General features: G+C 41.8%; 1 protein-coding gene across 2 annotated transcripts in view; it reads right to left on the bottom strand.

The window, feature by feature from the left end:
• Positions 1 to 437: 437 nt before the first annotated feature.
• LOC119742491 (breast carcinoma-amplified sequence 3-like) overlaps positions 438 to 21,405 on the bottom strand; it is a 30,478-nt gene continuing 9,510 nt past the window's right edge. The window contains exons 3-20 of one of the 2 annotated variants that reach the window (XM_038218431.1): positions 17,772 to 17,872; positions 17,120 to 17,262; positions 15,772 to 15,879; positions 14,926 to 15,079; positions 14,191 to 14,274; positions 13,238 to 13,420; positions 12,283 to 12,513; positions 11,566 to 11,659; positions 10,645 to 10,788; positions 9,609 to 9,917; positions 8,110 to 8,275; positions 7,194 to 7,288; positions 6,360 to 6,460; positions 5,314 to 5,507; positions 4,676 to 4,800; positions 3,456 to 3,752; positions 2,191 to 2,358; positions 438 to 661 (exon numbers count right to left, since the gene is read on the bottom strand). In XM_038218431.1, coding sequence (XP_038074359.1) covers positions 504 to 661; positions 2,191 to 2,358; positions 3,456 to 3,752; positions 4,676 to 4,800; positions 5,314 to 5,507; positions 6,360 to 6,460; positions 7,194 to 7,288; positions 8,110 to 8,275; positions 9,609 to 9,917; positions 10,645 to 10,788; positions 11,566 to 11,659; positions 12,283 to 12,513; positions 13,238 to 13,420; positions 14,191 to 14,274; positions 14,926 to 15,079; positions 15,772 to 15,879; positions 17,120 to 17,262; positions 17,772 to 17,872 — 2,855 coding nt within the window. In that variant the 3' untranslated portion in view covers positions 438 to 503. The remainder of the gene's footprint in view (positions 662 to 2,190; positions 2,359 to 3,455; positions 3,753 to 4,675; positions 4,801 to 5,313; positions 5,508 to 6,359; positions 6,461 to 7,193; positions 7,289 to 8,109; positions 8,276 to 9,608; positions 9,918 to 10,644; positions 10,789 to 11,565; positions 11,660 to 12,282; positions 12,514 to 13,237; positions 13,421 to 14,190; positions 14,275 to 14,925; positions 15,080 to 15,771; positions 15,880 to 17,119; positions 17,263 to 17,771; positions 17,873 to 21,405) is intronic. The other variant, XM_038218432.1, reaches the window with a different exon arrangement.

Raw genomic sequence — 21,405 nt, 5'->3', positions numbered from 1 at the left:
ATCCCAAGTCAAGTCTTGATTCAACTCGCTAAGCTATCCGCTCCGTTCACAAGTACCCCCTCACCGGCAAAGAGAGTACAGTTGGGGGTGACCGACCGACGCCATCTTGCCTGACTGCAATTCATTTGCTGCGAAGCGAGGCCACTGCGTGTACATAGTACAAATCCCCTGGTGTATGTGCGTCACACACAAGGAACAGTGCGCGTCAACCAGCGAAATGTCCCGCCCATGGGACATTGTTGTTAGGTAAAAGGGCGCCCTCTTTGTCGGCGCACAGAGCCCATTCCAATGAACCGTGATAAAAAAACACTGCTTCTTCATTGAGTTTAACCCTGCTACTTGTAATAATACGATCAGGGATTCAACTTGGGATTGACTTGACTACGAGTCTATTGATCTGAAGAGAGACACACAAAAAGTTTGTGTAAGAATTATGCATTATGAAAAAAATTCAGAAGAATGAAGGTTAGGGAAATGTACATGCTTTTTGGGGGGCAGGGAGTTCAGTTTGAGTCTGGCGACCCGCTGGCTGGGGGGAAGACCAGTATGTGATCCATGCTGTGTGCCGGGGAACCACGCGCCTCGTAGGAATGCACAGCGCTGTCTGCCGATCCTGCACTGGAACTGAGTAGGTCCGGGTTGTCTAGTAGTACCTCCCTCTCTGGTGGAATAGATTACAAGATCAAATTTGTTAAAGGGAATGCACAACATTTGCTTTTGCTGTAATTTTCAGAAATAAATGGCTTTGGAGGAATAGTATGTTAAAGCAAATATTGTTACACTGACTTGTTTCACGTTTTGGTTCGTAGATGCTGGAAAAACCAAGAAACCCAATCATGTGCTTGTAGTCTGGTTCCCTGACCCCACTTAAGATGAGACGGAGCAATTTATAGACCTTGGGGAATTGTAAGGTCAGAGAGTCAGTCTAGAAGGCTTGTACCCCTTCACAGGTGTGTAATCAATTGCAGAGAAAATGAGGAATAACTAAATATGAAAAATAAGGAGCAGTTTTTGAAAAAAAAAGGCAGTTTTCTCCAACGCTGGTCGGCCGACCAGCATTGGAAATTGACACAAATATACCACTTTACTTAAAAATGTCAGCACACCAGGAGCCATGCTTGTAGTGGATGCTTTAGACTGTCATTCCCTAACAGTCCAGTAAAAATATTTGTGGTAATTTGATCATTTTGTTTTTTGACGTTTGCAAATGTATCTTCCCTTTAACCCTACAACACTTGTATTACATTGTACTACAGTGGAACACTGCTATACCAAACATTCAGCTATACCGAACATCAGCCTTGACTCCCGATTTTTGTGTACAAACCACACTGAGCATTGTTGCTTGAAAATGTCAATGCAAAAACCCTAAATCTACAGCGTATTCACAGACTATTTGGGCCATTTTTTAATTCTCGAACGTCAAGCGGCCAGTGCTAACATCAGGTTTTATGTTGAAGAGTGATAGGTGGCTATGATTTCCCCAAGGAATAGAAGGGGAAAGCCACCAGTTGCTGTAGATTTAAGTTGAATCGTGGACAAGTTTCGCCACTTTGCATGTTGGGTGAGAAATGCCACTAAACTATAACAATGATCAAAAGTGGGTACACTGATGTGTGAAAACCTCAAGTTATCAAGCCTCAAGCTACCTGAGCACCGACGGCTTAAAATCGCTACACCGAACGATCGCTATTACGAACAATTTCTGTGGATCCCGCGATGATCATTATAGCGGCGTTCCACTGTATTAACTCCTTGATGAGTCCATAAAACCGGAGTGTGCTTGGGGCGGTTTGGGGCGGTATAAAGAGTACACGGCCTACTTACAAAGTGTGAATATCTACCAACATAGGGGGTTTAGAAATCTCAAAGCACGGTCAAACGAGAACTATGGATTCCAGTAACTAATATTTTCGTTTACTATTGCAAACTGAGACTGGGGTTATTATTTATAATTTTTTTATTTATTTATTTCTCCCAGCCAACAGCAAATAACCGCCAATTGCAGGCCAAGTAAAAACATAAAACATACATAACAATAAAAATTGTGCGCATTATTTACAATAGTTTTAACCCTGACCCTGCCAGACGCAACACAGTGCATCAGGTGTATAAGTCTGTGGGACCTGTTAAGATTCAGCAGTTCTGTCAATATGCTAATCTGGCCTGAGCCCTTTTTAGCCTGCCCACCTTTGTGTCTTGTAGGCGGCGTTCTGCTCATCATGGGCGATTCAGCCATGGCGTCGGCGATGGTCTGCCGCAGTCTCTCCTCCACAATCTCCGAGCCTCGCTGGTAGCTGTTCTCTGGCCAGCTGCCGCAGCTGACCTCTAGAAGATTGACCGCCTGGTCAAAGGCTCCTAAGACAAAATGACCGGTCACTTGAAATGTTTATTCACAAGGCGTGCGCAATATTTACTATATTTTTAAATGAAGCTGATAGACAACAGACCTTTAACCCTTCAGTGACAACTGACCTAACGTGGTAGAATCGTGTTAGAATCGCATCAACGCAGCTTGTGAAATATTGTCTAATTACTTGATATACAAATGGATGCGAAATCCGCAATATCTGAGACAAACAAACTGAGTGTACAAAAACTCCATAGGGTTGTCTAAGGGGCGTGGCTAACTCCCAAACGGCGATAGGTCAATAGTGGACAGAAGCAGCCAGCTCTATTGCAGATGGCCAGCATTTTGAACCTTTTCGTTTTTAGCAAAACATTAAGAATTGAGGGTTTTAAGCCTGATCATACATGTAGACTTCAGGTAAAGGGCTTTGTATATATGTTTACATGCATGTGGTTGTGGTTGACATTTGAGTACATTTCAAAAAGTCTTGACATTTTGCCTCGTGGGAAATACTCTGAGACATAAAGCACTGTACACTGTAACAATAACATGCGTTCACTAAAGCATTAAACAAATGGCTTTGATATGGACAATGAGTCTTGCATCAATGTTAACATGTTAATATTTTCCAATGCTGTTAACAGTTTTAACAGCACGCCAGCACATACACACAACTAGTAGACGACAGGAATAAAAGCGGCATTTTTATAGATCCAAACAATTCCATACATTTGTTAATACTGATGAAAACAGAGAAACATTCAAGCCTGCAAGTTAAACTTTGATCATTCTGGCAAACATGTCGATGAAAAACAGGGGCAAAGCAATATCTAAATAAATAATCTTAAGAAAAATAAATTCAAATTGAAACTCTATCAAACTCAAGCAAGCAGTCACTGAAGTTAGACAGTAAATTCCGGTATGTGTGCATATGAGATATGGGTTCTGTACTACAGTCCTACGAATGTAACTGCAAACGTTGGATTTTTAATTGGAGTTGATGGGATTCAATTGGTTCTGACTACAAAATTCCTCATTCCTAAAACTCCAAACGTCAGTACTCGGCAACCATGAGACGTTTTTGTGAGTCAATCTACCCTCCTACCTTTGTGCTCAACCCTGTTCAAATCCTGTTTTGCTTTGGGATTTAAAATCTCTATTTTGTCTTCAATCTCTCGTGGGAAACACTCAGGTCCTGCTGCTAACTCTTCGGCGACGTCCCCCTCCGCCGTTTGCCTCATGTCCTTGGCCGAGTTTTTCCCCCTCTTCTTTTTCTTGCGCCTGCCCTTACTTTGCGCCTGCCTGTCTGTCTCGGGGTCTGTCACCGCGTCCGGTGGCTTTGCTGCTGCCTCACTGTCGGAAGGACCCATCGCTTTGCCCGCTTGGCTACGCTTTTTCGCATCTGCAAACACAAGTTGGTCGGCGGGTTTTTGGGTGAAAAAAATGGGTCACTGCTTTCGAAGGCAACATTACATGAGTCAGCTGTGTAGAGCTAGCAGTGACTTTCAGCCTTAATCGAAAGTCACTTAAGATGAGAAAAATTGGGGAGGGCAGGGAGTAGAAGACAGACAGACAGACGAGCGAGCAGGTTATTCCACCAAGACACCAACCTCTTCTTCTTTACATACAGGTAACTCCTGCATGCAGCTTTTTTTCATGATACTGAATTTCTACCGATGTAGAAAAATGTGCAATGTGCAAATTGACCCCTTCCAATCGCACAGGTCAATCCAGGTCGTTTTTGCTTTGGACCTTCCAGAACTTTCTGAAATCAACTGCAGAGCAGCAAACTCTAAGCGAAGGTAACTACAATAGGGAAATTTAAAGGTGGCTTCCGGCTATTTTATATTTAATATTTGACTCAAAGCCCGTTGCAAGTTCAAGACTGAAGAATGCGCAGTTGGATTTCTGCAAAGTGGTAGGGTTTGGAAGACTCAGAAAAGTCACTGGCAAAAAGGTGCATGGAGTTTTTTGTTTAATCCTTTCAGTTGTTCAACTAGGATATCTATAGGGGGTACCGAAGAGCATGTTGATGTGGATACTCACAGTTTCTATGATCTTTAGCCCAACTTTGTGTAAATGTGTAAAACAGGCGAAAGGATGATTGAAATAAATACTAGATATGAAGGAGTAACGAGAATGAATATCCATAACCGAGGGAGTGAGTTGCGTAGCCCAGTATAAGAAAGATCCACAGCAATTAGACAAGCGAGTCCTAGAGACACCGATGACAGACCAGGATAGAGCTATGCTGTAAATTGCAGGAACTTAGGATTCTACTGAGAGTTTAACACAAAGCGTGATGGAATGTTGGGATTCACATACCTGAGCCGTACTCTATACTCGTCGGCAAGGAGGAGGCTTCTTGGCTGGATGCCAGGGGCTGAGCTGACCTCTCGGATGACCTCAGCTGTGGGGTCGGGACAGGGTCTGACCTCAAGGGTTGAATCCTATCCACACAGAAAAAAAAGAGAAAAAAAGAAAGAAGAAAATCATCAAATAAATGACTGAGGAAATTGCTGTCATTCATTTCTAAGCAAAGAAATTGACACAAGTAGGATTCGAACCTGCAACTTACGGGACACTTTACTTGTTCTGCACCAACTTAGTTATCCGAGTTAAATTGGGCCCTGGCCAGAGTCACTATGCTAACGAATTCGGCAATGCAGCAAAACTAGCAACTAGAAATCAGGGAACATTCAGAGAGGATATATGTCTCACGAATGGACACACAGTACCATCTGCATGGTGTCCACAGCAAAAACTTTCTACGCTCAGCGGATATCTGTGCTAAGCATGCTCCACAAAAATTTCCCCAGTGGTAAATAATGGGGTCCAGGAAATATGTAGTAGTAGTAGTAGTAGTAGTAGTAACATTTAGTATGATATCATCATTACAATTATGTACAAACATGTATAAATTAGAAAAAGTCAGTAGTATAATATTGGATTGTTTGTCCTACCGTAGCGATTTAAGGTCCACGTCATCTTGCGTCATTTCCATGGCCGTTCGGTTGGTTTCCAGTCCGTCTGACAGCAACGCGGACGATGTAGAGGATAGTACAGTAGTGCTGCTGGGCTGAGGTACCGTCTTGAACTTAAACTGGGGACCCATCCATAGGCGTCTATGGGGGCCCGCGTGGGTCACCATCTCCACCTAGACATGCACAAAGTGAATTAGTTGTTGTAAATGTATTTAAGAGGCCACTGTAGTTCATTAATTATATTCCTCATACAAATTTGTTGCTAACTGCAAGTTTTTAGTTTGTCAATGTTTAAGTGAATCAGAGAATAGTAGGCAAGACATTGCACATGCTCTCTGTACTAACTCCTGGCTGGTTGACTGTACTTTATGTATGTGGTAATCCCCAACACTAAGGTGAGCTCCTAAACCCAACCACACAATTGTGATTCAAGTTTTTAGAAGAACCACACAAAAGCCTTCAGTGTAGACCAACTGGATGTAATATGCCTATTTAAGGAGTCTTACATTTAGTTTTCAACACTGCCTACAGACATTTCAATATTTTTTTCACTTTAAAAAAAAAAATCTTTTCAGGTTAATAATTCTTGACTTGAGCATGCAACTTGACCAAAACAACAGGAATTTGTGGCCCATATCGGCAGTGGGCCAAAACCTGTAACGTGCAGTCTCGTCTCAACTTTTTAGTGTCAGCTTTATATCTAGACCTCGTACAGGTTTTGGCCCATGGCCTAATAGAGGATTTGGTGTCCATTCAGAAGCTACAAATTGAGCAGTGTCCTACTTTCATGAATTCTTTTTTTCATTAACCCATTAGCACCTGTACTACATCATTTTACATTGTGTTTATTTTCCGATGAATCTATGAAACATTGAGTGCCCGGCGGTTTTGGGCAGGAAGTAATAGGCTGGGCAGTTTGGGGCGGTACATTGACTATAGGGTTAAAGCGACTTTTGTGACAAAAATTGCAGGTTTTTGGGCGTGTGTGAAAGGCTCAGTTCTGTTCAGTCTGGCTTGCTGCTGACCTGCGATAGCCAGGGCTCATCAAAGTCACTGTCTGGACTGCTGTGGGCTGAGCGGATACTGTCTGATGACTCACTTCTCGGAACTGAATTGAGCATCGATCCTTGGGAGACAAAAATAAACAGAAGAGTTATCAGTCTGAAACAACATGGTGTGTATTTTGAATATTTCTTATCCTGACTTGAAAATTGAAATTCACAGACTGTCCAAGAAGTCATTATGACACTGTTAAAGTTAACATGCAGTGGAAATTCAGTTCATCCTGTTTTCATGCACGTTACTATGTGTTGCAACAATACATACAAGATCTTAATACTTGTTTACGTTGGAAGTGACAAGAAAGTGGTAATTTTTCAATTATTAGCAAATCCTTTCATCAATACATGTAAGAGGGCACTATTTTGCTTTTGTCGCACAAGGTACTCCTTGTCAAAAGTGTATATGAACAGTACAGAAATTAGTCCTTCAAAACTACCCACAAATTGTCCAAACAAGCTGTTAACATGATAAACACGTAAGAAGTGGAACTTAATTACTCCAAGAAAATGAAGAAAAGTTTGATATACATTTGTACACAAAGCTATGGAGACACTACTGTTCTGCCGTGAATGACATCACGCTTTAGCTCATGAATATGGAAATATTCATAAGCATAAAAACTAAAATGTTGAAATTTCTCCCTTTTACTGCTACAAAGGAGGTGGAAAGTCATAGTTGCATGGCAAGAAAGCTGTTTTCAAAGTATTTAAGTCATAAAAATCCTATTGCATGTTTCCTTTTAACATCTTTGACAATTAAACACAGACATTAAATCTTTTGGAAGCTGTCTGCATTACCTGCTGTGTTAGCTGCTGTGTGTTTGGCATCGTTGGTCAGTAGTAGATGGTTGAGACCACTCAATGGGGGCCGGTGCTCGCACCAATTCATGCCTCTGTGACAAGCAGAAGAAACACAATACAACTTTAACTTTCTCCTTCCACAGATCTTGTCTTTTGATGTAATATTCACTATCTTAAGTATTTTACAATGAACTAAAAAAAAAAGGCTATACCACAGCAGCCTTTTTTTTGGAAAAGTATGACAACAGCAGCCCATGTCTACACACACGCATGTGACACATTAAAATTTCAGATGCAAAAAATTTATCAAGGAGAGGTTTGGCAAAATACTGATGAATTCTCAATTAGTTCCAAATAAAAAAAAAATCAGATATCCCTTAAACTGTGCACAGTCAGGGGATAAGTTGTTGCGAAACAAAACACTGCCTGCTTTTACTTGTGGTACAGTAAAACTAGCCTCCAGTGATCTGCGGAGCATTCTATTATTCAAGGGATCACTATGGGCATTTGTTTCACTACACCACTCGAAGCAGTCAATATTTTTTATATCATTCCTCCAAATGTGAAATTTTCTTTTAACCCCATGCGCTCGGGAAGCGGTCATGGCCGCGGCCGCTAATCCTCATTGGAATGCAGTTGCCAGCTGTGGTATGCCGTGGCACACGGCTAGTGGGTAGTTCCAAAGCTGCTGCTTTTGTGCAGTCCCGCTACCACACAAAGGCTGTGCAGTCATGCGGGCCACTTGCTCTATGTGTGGAGGAATGTCCCCATTATAACCCGTCCTTAAGGGGTTAAATAGTCAAGAACGAAAAACAAAAAACGTGTAATGATGCTTGAGCAAATGAAACACAACAACCCGTTACAGTGAAATTTTGTATTTTTTTGAAGAGAGCAAATTTTGAAGTCAGCTGACCTCTGAAGGCTCCAGTGAGCGTGCTCAGTGACGCTGAGCTCCAGAGCGCCATCCTCGCTCTTCTTAGCGCTCCCTGGTAGCATCTTTGGCTCCAGGAGGTGCTCCACCAAGTTGCCATGGCAACCCATGATGAAGAGTGAGTCTACCGATGTCTGCTTGCCTCCGTCTTTGGGAGACAGAGAAAGACGTTGTACAATATGAACGCTGTGTCATGTCAGAGTTGTATTCAAGTTAGTCACAAGTCCAATCTCAAATCAAATCACAACTCAATCACAAGTCTATCACAAGTCAATCATATTTCAATCACAAGTCAATAACAAGTCAATCACAAATCAATCACAAATCAATAACAACTTAATCACAAGTCAATCACAACTCAGTCATACGTCAATCATAGGTCAATCACAACTCAGTCACAAGTCAATCACAAGTCGATCATTAGTCAATCTTTAGTCAATCACAACTCAGTCACAAGTCAATCACAAGTCAATCATTAGTCAATCTTTAGTCAATCACAACTCAGTCATACCTCAATCACAAGTCAATCATAGGTCAATCACAAGCCAATCTTAAGACAATCACAACTCAGTCATATGCCAATCACAAGTCAATCTCATGTCACTCACAACTCAGTCAAATATCAATCACAAGTCAATCTTAAGTCAATCACGAAACTGTTGTTCCCACCAGGCTCCCATAAGAAAGCACACATGTAACAAAGTGTTACAGTCGACTCTCGTTATAACAAACTCGTTCGGACCTAGCCAAATTGTTTGTTATATCAGAAATTTGTATTAAGAGGAACATCAGTCCCATTCATTGTGCACATTATGCACAGTCGGGACCAAGGCCTTATGTTTGTTATAACCAGAATTTTGTATTAACAGAGTTTGTACTAACGAGATTCGACTGTACTTCATCAGTTCAGAGGCTTGTAACAAGACAATAATGGGTCAATCACAAGTCAATGAAAACTCAATCACAATTGAGCTGTGATTGGCTTTTCTTGTGCAATCCTTAGCCTGTCCTTGCCATGAAACATGCTAGGTTAGCACAATTTTGTGCTAAAACCATCAAGCAACACCACCAAAATTTACCCGAAATGTTTTGCCGCCTAGCGGTGATTATCTTGCCTAATAAACATCCATTTATTAACCTATTAGTCTTCAACACTTCTTTAACAATTGTATGGACAACCTTTCTCACGTTACAGTTCATAAGCATTCCAAACATTTCCGTAGGAGAAAATCTGAGGGGTTTCGAAGTGTAAAACATACAATTAGTTTTGATTAAAAAAGGGTTAAATCTTTTCTGTACTAAAGTAAAATCTCGATAAGTCAGACTCTGATAACTCAAAACAACTGTTAAGTCAAACAAAGAATCCATTCCCTTCAGTAGTATAACAATGATATACAACCTCTGCTTAAGTCAAATTTTGAACATGTTCCCTTGAGGTTTGACTTATCGAGATTTCATTGTACTTGCTGCCCAAACTTTACCATTTTTCTCCCTGGTCCCCTTGGAGCTGGCTACGAAGTGTCCCCTGGAGCTAGCGAAGCAGGTGCTGATGCAGACGTAGTCGCTCACAGCAGCGGTCTGGGAGGACGCGCTGCGCGGCCGGGTGGCGTTACCCGTCATGCCGGCCACAGCGCCCCCTACCGAGGCCAGGATGGCCGGCTGCTTGATCTGGACCAAGGGGGTGACGGTGACGGGAGGGGGGTAGGGGGGCAGGCGGGGGTTGCTGACGGCTACGTTGTTGAGAGCGCCGGAGTGGGAGAGGGACGAGATGGGTTCTGGAGAATGGAAACCTACGATGACACAAATAGGAAAATGTCATCAAAAAAAGGCAGCATTTGAAAAGCTGCTTCCATCAATGAACACTGGTAGCCTATCCTATGAAAAAGTAATTCAATCACAGGCTTTGCATGGTACTTCTCAACTGAGAGAAGTTTACCAAAAACAATATGTAAAGTGACCAACACTAATACGAAAATAGTTTCGAGAAGAATCAGTGGTTTTCACTTAACATTGCGGTCAGTTGGGATTTTAAGAACCATTGGTTTTTTTGCCAGCCCATGAACTGGGCTACTCTACCTCATAATTAATCCCATGCACGAGGTACCCAACCCATACCAACGAACATCCAACTCAAGTGAGGATGTGAGGATGTGAGGTTTCCGTCAGCTAATGAACTGGGTTTCTCATGAAATTATCCCATACACAGGGTACCAGCCCATACCTCTGGGTACTCAACTCACATGTAGATGTTTTGTTTTCTGCAAACCCATGAATTGGGCTACCAGTCCCATAAAAATATCCCATAGATTGAGTATCCACCCCTTGCAACTCGGTACCCCACACATGTAAGGATTTTTTTGGGCTTTCTGGCAACCCATAAATTGGGCTACCCTTTCCCATAAAAGCATCCCATGGCACCGGGTACCCACCCCATGCCACTGGGTACTTATTCCATACCACTGGGTACCTACACCATGCACTGGGTATCCATCCCATGTCACTGGGTACCCCACTCACCTGAGGAAGTTGGGCTTTCTGACAGCCCATGAACTGGGCTACCCCTTCCCGTATCAACCAACTCGTCTAGCCCAGCGCTCTTGTGGAACCGACTTTCCTTGTTAACTATCTTGGCAGGGGTGTGGGTTCTTGAGCTCACAAGGCCTGAACAAAAATAATAATAAATTTTGTGATTCAAAGTAACAAGAAGCTAATTTCTGACTAAAGAATTTCAAGGACTTCCATGTAATTCACCAAAGCAAATTTAAATACAATATTGGGTTTTGCCCTTCACTGACGTTTTATATTTTAATAAATACTGTGTACTCAGTGTTGTCTCAAGTGACGAGAGGAAAAAATAACACTCGGTAGGACTGGAACCCATGACCTGCTGCTTACTGGTGCAGACGTCTTACCACACAACAACTGAGCTTGCCGGGGTCGGCCGACTGGTTTGAATCTGATATAGCAGCGGGACAACACTGAGTATACAGCATTTATATATAAATACGTCAGTGAAAGGCAAAACCCCAATATTGAATTCACATCACCCTGACGCAAATTCCATGTTATGAACATATTTAAATAGTTTTGAATTCTTTTTTATTATACCCCTTCATGTTTAAAAAAAATTATACACTGACAATTTTAAGAGGAGTTATGATAATGTTTATGTTGGTAATATGAAAAAACAGCAGGGCTGTAAAAATTTTAACAGCACATGGCACAATTTTATCGGTGCCTGAAACCCCTCGAGGAGAACACCGTAAAAATACAAAACATTACTGCTATTTAGAGACACTTGAACATCATTTTTGCTGCCGTGACATTACAAACGGATGTACATTCAGTTGGAAATTGGTCACACACACTCCATACCACACATGCAAAAACAAGCAGACACAAGATATGTCAGTTTCTAATGCTCCTGCAGTCACTAACCTCCATAGGGCGTGATGGGGAATACGTGCGTGGTCTCTCGCATTGTACTAACTGCTACCCAGCGACTGTCGTTGGTGAACGACACATCTTGCACCTGAAATTAAAAAAAATCCATGCAAAGCATAAAAAGGCATATTCTATGGCTAAAGCAAAACAAATATTTAAAAATGAAAAAAAAAGTGATGTCTCTGACATCTATACTGAGCAGTCTTTTTATTTTCCAGTTTCTGAAACGATTCTCCAAAATTGTCTTCACAAGTTTATGGAATTAAGTGGAGCAGGATTTGAACTGTGACCTCCTAAAACAAAAGGAATGAATAGGGGGCATCTCATACCAACAAGGGAGTCAATCACTTCTCAAAAGTGGGGGGGGGGGGAACATACCTTGATCAGAACTAATGCGAGCGTAGCGCAAAGCCCAATTTAACCAATTTGTTTTAGCAAAATATTACCATTTAAACATCATTTTCAAGTTTGGAGTCATTGAATCAGCTTTTCCAAGCTGTAGAATCCTATATAGGCTACAATTTTTATTCGGGGACGAAAAAAAGTGGGGGAGGGGGGAAACTATATGATATCCCCCCCTCCCCCCCCCCCCCCCCCACTTTAATAAGTGGGGGGACTTGTCCCCTCCGTCCCCCACCGATTGACGCCCATGCATACTAAACATCCCCCCTCCCCCCTCCCCCAAAATGTGACATCCGTGCACGACATTACCTTAGCTGCAGTGTCTCCCCTGTACAACGTATAGAGGTGATGGACGGCTCCTAGGCCGGAGGAGCAAGGGTGGCTCATGAGGCGGAATAGGTGGAAGCTGTGACCTTGGGACCCGGCCGTGAAGAGCAGGCTGCCGCTGGAGTCAAAGGTCAAGGCTGAGATGGACTCGTTGATGTGGGCTGGGAAGTGGGCCACGATGCCGTCGCTGCTGGTATCCTCCGTCACGTTGAACTGAAAAACAGACCGAATCATCATTCATAATCCACATCAATTTGTGGAAAAAGAGGGAGAATTTGACATTATCAGTTATGTGCTATGTGCACAATTATTAAAAATGCTGTTGAGAAGGCTTGAGTGACGCCACCAATGACCATTTTTTTTAAATTCAGATTACATCCGAGAGTCGCTATTCAGTTGAGAATAGACTCCAAATTTATCCCACAAAAAGCGTTCAGAAAAACCTTCAGTAATTGGCTTATGTAAGGTTATTACTTTGTGTATTTTCACTAATGCATCACATAAATTACTTTTTTAATTGTCTGGACTAAAACTCGGATTGGCATTTTTTACAGGGAGTCAAGTCTTCCAAATATTACATGTGCCACTTTTTTATTTTGGAATTGATTCTATTCAATTTTAATGCAGAGTCAGTCAAGCCTACTCATGATACAAATTCCTTTTATGCATCTTAAAGTTTGTAACACCATATACTATAAATATCTAGAATTAGGATTGTGTCTTGGTGTCTTGGTTCTTCATGTAAAAATTGTATCTGACAAGATTACTCTTATGCTATGATGACCCAATGAGTCAAGATAACTTACAATGCATTTTATCACAGGTTTGTTTTAATCGTTTACAAGAGTCATCATTCGTTATGTGCTTTCCATTACAGCCTATATTACGATAGACTAGTGCTTCATAAAACAATGCCAGGTTTCACAGGCAACCTCACCTCTCCTTCCACCGAGGCAGCGTCGATGACAGTCACCACCCCCGGGGTGCCGTGCTTAGCGTTCAGGGGTGCGGCACTGGGTTTGTCAGTGGGACTCTCCTGTCTGGGTGGGGAGGTAGAGAGTTTGGAGGTAGCCAACTTGCCCAGGGACTCACTGAATGCTGATATGCCTTTTGTGATTGCCTGACAAATAAATAAAACGCAACAAGGAGATGTAAATGACTTGAGTCAATTAACTCTACTCAAGACCAACTCAAGTTGTAATTTCTGGTGGCTCCACTGAACTCGAGTCATTACATTGCGAGTAACCTCCACTACAAACTTCTGAGAGAAAACAGTCAATCTAACTGTAAACTGGCCAGCCCTCTAATCTATCTTAATCCATTGTCCAAAAACTGGCTTTATAATCCCTAACACTTAGTGTAATCAAGCCACATGTGCTGTCACACAGCTGATGTTGACAAGTGCAGGGGATTAGCAGCAGTATCTGATAACAGGGGTCGGGTTGTTGACAAAGGGATTAACAATATAAGAGTGTACCGCTAGAAGTACTGTATTCTTTCCGAGTTTACAGGCCCTAACTCGGAAAGTTACACGACATGCAAATGTATTGACTCAAGTGACTGTAAGCCAACAATTTTTGAGTGTCTCAGCAAATATCTTGCCTCGACTAAAAATTAGGGGCCTCGCAATAGTCGTCATCAACATGTTACTAAGGGCACAATAGTGTGGTAGAGCAGTTTTAAACGAGGGCGACTATCTGTGACTGGTTTTAAACATCGCCGACCGGTGTTAAACGGTGGTATAAGACCGACCACCAGACGGGCTCTCAACCAATAGAAATGGCTAAACTGTCTTAGGCATTTATGAATAAATGAGTTAATGCTCTCCTTAATTTCTGATTGGTTAGAAAATCAGCCAATGGTTTGCCAATAATAAGTCAGGTGACCTACCTTGGCTGCATGGATGACCGTCGCTTTGTATGACTGGCTGGATTCCCTGCACACTCCGCCACCGCTCTGATGACTGGGTACCAACTACGGTGAAAAATAGATTGAAAACAATGTTAAGGGTACAGTCCATCATTTTCAGTCATCCAAAAAGTAACTGACGAATTATTGTTGAAAAGCATACTTGGTTTAAAGATGGTGATGGTATTTAACTCCTTGTGAAATTATTCTTTCTGGCATGCTGTCATTTTAAAGAAAACAATCAAAGAAGGACATTTTCAAACGATGCGTCTAAAGACGCATTCTTGGAGATTTCCGTAAGTAGTTCGTTGTTATTTTGGTGAAGCCGTGAATGAGTGCGCGCACGCATTGACACGACGCACACTCGCGCACAGTTGCTATCATTCGTCAGTTCAGTGTGTGATATCACGTAGCTGCAATCTGCTGAATGAGAACGTGTCCCGGACGCTGATTTCGGGCGCAATTCAAAACATGACTCGGCAACTTTTGAATTGAAATCGAGATTCTAGAATATGGTTTTCTCGGGATATACAGCATTCACTGAGCTAAAACTTCATCAGGTTAGTTGTTAAGCTCCCTTCTTTAGATTTTGAGCACTTTTGTTGCCAAAAAAATGTACAAATGACAAATGCTGTACTCTACCATTAAGATATTTTCACGACGTTACTTTTTTATGTAGTCTCACAAAAAAAATTTCAAACAGGGATATGACCATACCTTCCTATCGGCATAGGCAAGCCACCTAGTCCCCAGGGCTAGCGGGTTGAGATTGGGCGAGCTGGCCGGGTAGCAGCTGGTGATGCAGAAGCGGCTCTTGAAGGACACCGCATCGAATGCTGCCACTTTCTCCTGCAGCGCCACCACAATCAGTCTGGGGACGAGAAACACACGACATCGTCAACAGTTCAAGACAAGGTGCCTTTACTAAGGGAATAAATGTGCGATTTGCCGGTTTTAAACACTCTGTTAAGACCGGTGGAGTCTGGATGCTGATACGTACCCAAATTGTCAGCATCCAGACTCCAACCGGTCTTAAACAGAGTGTTTAATACCGGCCAAGTACATATTATTCTCATTCATAAATACCTTTTCGGTCAAATAATCACAACTTTTCGGTCCAAAAGTCAAAAAAAGTAAAAAATTATAAATGTCCGATTTTGTTCAACAATTTTACCTCATGTTTTTGGGGACACCCCTCTAGCTATATTATGGTATGTACAGTCTTGCTCCTTGTATGAAGATTGGCGCGCGCATCGTGCGTATTGCGGGATTGGTTAATTTGGCTGCCATGTTTTTGTAATAGAACGGGTTACCCAAGACCCAATAGAAGCACCCGTTGAATGGTCAGAATCTTGAGGTCAAGACGCAGTCTCGTTTTGCATAATTAATCACCGAATCTGTGCGAATGTCATAGACGCTTGTCTGCAAGTGGCTATTCCATAGACTAAGATGTAAAAAAAATGGATCTTAAAATATAAAGAATGACCCATTTATGTAAACCTTCAAAAAAGTTTTACTCAACACAGTTCCAATATAAAACACTGGACTGGAGCATACATGTACCTTCTGTTGCAGAGGACATCGCAAACCGGTGTCTTGAAGGCGATGTTGTGGACTTGCTCGCCTGTCTTGAGGGACAAAAGGCTCACCGAGCAGAACGGCTGGCTAGAACTGTTTTGGTCACAATGAAAAAAAAATAACATGCCATTCATAAGAATCTCTTATGCACTGCACTTCGGTGAACTATTGTTTTAAGACTTCAAATGTCATCAATAAAAGTGGAACAATTCTGAGTAAGAAAAAGTTGTCAAAAGTGGACTTCCAAGGCTTCGTGGTCTGGAGCATTGAACTTGTGGTCTGCAGGTACTTCTGCACGTTGTGGGCTCGAGTCCAAGCTAGGGTCATGGTTCGTGTGCCCTTGGGCAAGGCACTTTGTCACGCATTGTTTCTCTCCAACCAGGAGTAAATGAGTACCTGTGAGGGCAGAGATGGTTATTGTGGTTGATTTTAGCTGCTTTGTGCTGAAATGGCGGCATCGAGCTGTATTCTCCACAGGGAGCTGAGATTGTATTTCGAATGTTTCATTGGCCCAGTGAGCAGGGGTAAAAATAGCGTAAGTGCTTGGATCTTAGTTAAAAGCACTATAAAAGTACCCAATATTATCATTATTACCAACTAATGTGACCTACTTTTCCTAACAAAGGAAGGGGGGGTTAAGAAGCTGTATTTTAGCACTTTTACCCTCCTATGTAGACATACATTCTGTGCAAAGTTGTCCTTTCAGTCAAAACCAATCAAGCAACTGTTTTCAACAGTTAAGAGCTCCCAGCCTACATAAAGCAGGACTGACTGGCTATGACTGTTTATGTTACTTGAAACTGCTATGCTTTGACTGTAGGTGATTGATAAGCCAGCTGTGCCTCTTTCTTGCCTGCTTTTGTCTGTTGACTGAATTTGACTAGTCACAGTGCTTGCTTGAGGTATGTTCTGACTGTTGGCGACCAGCCTGTGTAAAAGGCATGGCAGGGGAAGATGACTGCTTTTTTGACTGTCTGTGACTGTTCAAATAGCAGGAGGGTTAAACTGATACAAGTACATCTCTTTTAACATAATGCTTTGACAGTAATGGACAATCCCAGCTTAAGTGTTTTAACTGCAATAATTTCGAGAGTAATAGCTCACAAGAAGCTTTTTTTCTGATGACTTCAACCTAGTTCTGGGATGATATGTCAGGTTTAAAAAATATTTGAAAATGGCCATCAGGTTAAAATAAAAGCATTTTATCAATAAGACACTCTTTGGTCTTAAAAATGTAACAGTTCTGTCTTTATCTTCATTTTGAGAATTTAGTAAAACAGACAATTAAACAAACAGTTTAATTTTTTGTTTTATAATAATTTCCATTTTGTACCTTGCTCCATCACACAGTGCCACCAACGGTCGTTTGTCCTGTTGATGATTCCGAATGCTGTTAATGTATGGCGTCGGTAGGATGCGCAGGATTCTAACAGGACCCTGCCGTAGTGACAAGACCTCCTGGGCATCACCGCTAGGCTGAACAAATAGAAACATCTAGCATTAATTGACAATTTAATTTAAAAAAAAATATGCAGCTTTCTTGTAGTGGTGTGTGAAATCGGAGATCTCAAAATCAGGTTATCCAGTTATGACGAGTGAGGTGCCGCATGCACATGGGCATCGTGGAGGGGGCAGGCCCCCCCCCTCCCCGAAAAAAAAAAAAAACAAGAGGGAAAAAAAAAAGAAGAAAAAAAGGAAAAAGAGGTGCGAAGTCATGTTGCTGTTTATTTGATGGGGGTGGGGAGGAGGGGGAGGGTGGTAGGGCAAATGCTCCCTGCTCAGGCTCGGAAAATGATAAATTGAAAATATAATGAAAAAGTTAAGGCATTTGTTGGGAAAAATTGCTTTTGGTAGAGCACCGAAACAGTAATCTGGAGGTCGCATATTCAAGGCCCACTCTAGTCAATTTCCTTGTTCAACCTTAAAAGAAATTTAAAAATAATTGCTTTAGGGAATATTTATTTTTAAATGATTTCGAATCTTACAGGAATACTCCATATCTGGACCCCGTTGGCGTAGCCGATGACCAGGAATATTGGCTCCTCCAAACCTTCTTGGTTGACATAGTGAGGATTACTCAGGTGCCCTGCAAAATGAGACCAAAATACACATTGTAATCAAAGAGAGACAAAATGTCTGCAGTAGTAAGTAAAGTCTGTCACAAGCCAATGTGGCCCATCAGGGCAGCGATTATCTCCGGTTTCCTTGGCGTGAAACGATTCCCCCTGGATGGGATGCTTACCATCGCAGGATACTCCCCAGCTAATGCCGGAAACCGTTTACACTCCTGGGTGGAGAGGTCAAATGGGGGTGAAGTGGCTTGCCCAAGGACACAGCACATGTCCCGCAGCTGTATTTGAACCCTGGACCTTCTAATCATGCGTCACAAAATATCAACTAGGCCATACATGCATTCCCCTAAAAAATGTCTGTTCTATTAATTATTTACACTGTGGCTACTGCATTTTGTTTTTCACCAGAAGGCAAATTTTCAATAACACTCTCTTATCTAGGGATCTGTCCCATACTTGATCAGGCTAAAATTGTACCTTCAAAGCCACTAAATTGATTGCTGTGCACTGTCCATTAAAGAGAGGTTTTCCCGTTTCAAAAAAGAGGGTACCATTAACGCAGTGCAATATCATTATTACCATCAAGCGCATAACCGTACCAGTCGAGACTAATCCGCTAAGTGACCTCAATCAGCAGCCACCAAAGGTCGGGCATTGATGTGAAGATATCAAGTGGTCACAATTAAAATTAAATATATTGTTCATGTATCGGGTCTATACATTGCACAAGTTCAGTAATCAGGAATGTTCCTACCATTCGACCCTACTACAGTCTGGCCCACATAATTTCGTCACTGTTTTCACGAAGAGGCGAATTCAGTATTTCACTGTCTGAACAAACATTTGAGATAATCGTGTTTAAAGTTGGTCCCTTTTTCATTTGACAATTTGGAACTTAAAGCACTATGCATAAAATATGCAAAATTTAGGTATGAGAGGAAAGAAGAGATTGTAATCTTTCTCAATGTAGAAAACTTTAAGAAAAATATGTGATTAGTTTTGCAGAATTAATTAATTAAGAAAAGTGGCTGTTCATGAAAACGAAAAAAGCGACTTAATTAGCAAATTCGCCCCTTCGTGAAAACGCTAGAGTGATTATGTGCAGATTATGTACTGCGGTCTGAGTCAATGCATTTTTTGTACAGTTCGCGCAAATTCTGCCCCACTGTACATGCGCCTTGAAATTTGCCGCTTCGTGAAAACATTTTATGGCACGCGCCTGAAATTTGCCCCTTTGTGATAACATGTCATAATGTACGTGTATTACAATGTATATATTTACTGAAAATTTATTAATAGAGTGCGGAAATTCGCCCTTCGTGAAAACGCAAAACAGCACTTGTGGCAAATTCGCCCATTTGTTAATTAGGTTAATTAAGATTTTAATTAATTTTTTGAAAGTATAGCCTCACCAGGTTGTCGTTATTGATATATTTGTTCATTTTCACCCAAACACAAATTTCGAAAAACAAGACGATTTTCATGAAATTCGCCCCTTCGTGAAAACGGTGACGATTTGTCCATATATTCAGTTCAACATCATTACTTATGAACAGGAAAGGCATAGAGCAATTTCTTTTCTCCCTCTCGATAATATGTCACTGAAAATTTAATATGATCCAGCGAGCCCAGGAAGAGGGTGAGATTTCTCTCATTGAAGAAAAAAAAAACGATGGCGGGATAGCGCACTAGTAATACACGGGCAATGAGTATTGAACGAACAATGGATTTTTTTTTGTGGGTGATGTGTGCATAATCAAATATGCAAATGTCCCTTAGCCTAATTGAAATGTCACAATCGATTGGGATCAGGTGTAGCCATGGGTGTCAGTGCGTGTGTGTCATAAATTGAAACTAATGTGTACACGTAGGTAGTATAACTATGTTGTATTAGTTAATGTCACTGAAATCGAGAAGATGAATTCGTGTTCGAGATATTTATTTGTTTAACCAGGGAATGGACAGTTACTGAATGATTTCTAAATCTAAACACATTTTCCGGTTCTTTGAAAAGGCAATATTTCAATTCAACAAGATTCCAATCTATTATCATTTTCAGGGGGATCAATGAGTTAACCTATATTTTAATGTTTTGAAGTGACTTGAACCTGAATTTTTGGCCTAAAACAAATAAATTTGTTTGGAGATATTTCACACATTTGCTTATATAAAACACTTGATATATAACACTGTTGGATTCTCTTAAAACCCTCCTATGTAAACATACATTCTGTGCCAATTAGTCCTTTCAGTCAAAATCAATCAAGTGACTGTTTTCAACAATTAAGAATTCCCAGCCTAAAGCAAGATTGTCTGGCCGTGACTGTTTATGTAACTTGATACAGCTTTGCTTTGGCTGTGGGTAATTGATAAGGAATGTCGGACACTTCGCCCCATTTCCACGTCGCCCCATGTCACTTCGCCCCTAACCACTTCGCCCCATTCCCACTTCGCCCCATTCCCACATCGCCCCATCCCCACTTCGCCCCATTTCCACTTCGCCCCATTCCCACTTCGCCCCATCCCCACTTCGCCCCATCCCCACTTCGCCCCAGCCGTTACATGTAAAAAAAAATCTCATCTATTTTTTTGGCTTAAAAAACAATTTCAACAGATTCACTAATTGCTAACCAACGGAAAGAATTAGCCCATCACCAAATGAACAATTCATAACCAACCTTTCAAGCTAGGCTCTCCCCTACCAAGAAAAAAGCTTGAAGTAAAAGATCCAACTTTGTTCCCAACCCGGCTATACCAACCCGTCTCCCACTTATCTGAGAACGACAATACCTTTGACATCCTAATTTCACTCTTGGAGGAACCAATCTCATCTAAATGAAGTTGTAAGTGTCACATATCAGACAAATTTTGACGGAACACTTTCCTCAAGGCAGTGAGTTCCTTTTAACTCACTGACCCATACCTACGGATTCTTTTGAATCCAGCCGCTTCCAGCGGCTGATGATTCACAAGCCAATAGGAGAGGCGTCTCTGAATGGGATAGAGCCATCATTTCTCTCATCTGTGTCTCGAGCACCTCATCAGAGAGTTTGTATTTTTCCTAAGTTTCTAGAATTGGGAGCATTTATTATCTGGGGTCTTTGGCAGTTTATTTGGTCTGCACCCCTAGCCTTCACCTTTTTCATACTACATGGGGCGAAGTGGGGATGGGGCGAAGTGGGGATGGGGCGAAGCGGGGATGGGGCGAAGTGGGGATGGGGCGAAGCGGAGATGGGGCGATGTGGGGATGGGGCGAAGTGGGGATGGGGCGAAGTGGTTAGGGGCGAAGTGACATGGGGCGACGTGGAAATGGGGCGAAGCGTCCGACACCCATTGATAAGCCAGCTGTGGCCACAACTTGCCTGCTTTGTCTGTTCATGGTCTGTTGACGGTCTGGTGACTGAGTTTGACTAGTCACAGTGCTTGCTTGACATTATGATCTGACTGCTGGTGACTAGCATTTGTTAAAAGTATAGCGTGGGAAGTGGATGGATATTATAACTGTCTGTGACTTTTTAAATAGCAGGAGGGTTAATGATTATTGAAT

This window comes from Patiria miniata, unplaced genomic scaffold (assembly GCF_015706575.1).
Source record: "Patiria miniata isolate m_02_andy unplaced genomic scaffold, ASM1570657v1 HiC_scaffold_6, whole genome shotgun sequence".
Taxonomy (NCBI): Eukaryota; Metazoa; Echinodermata; class Asteroidea; order Valvatida; family Asterinidae; genus Patiria; species Patiria miniata.
This window is presented reverse-complemented; position numbering and strand designations above follow the sequence as displayed.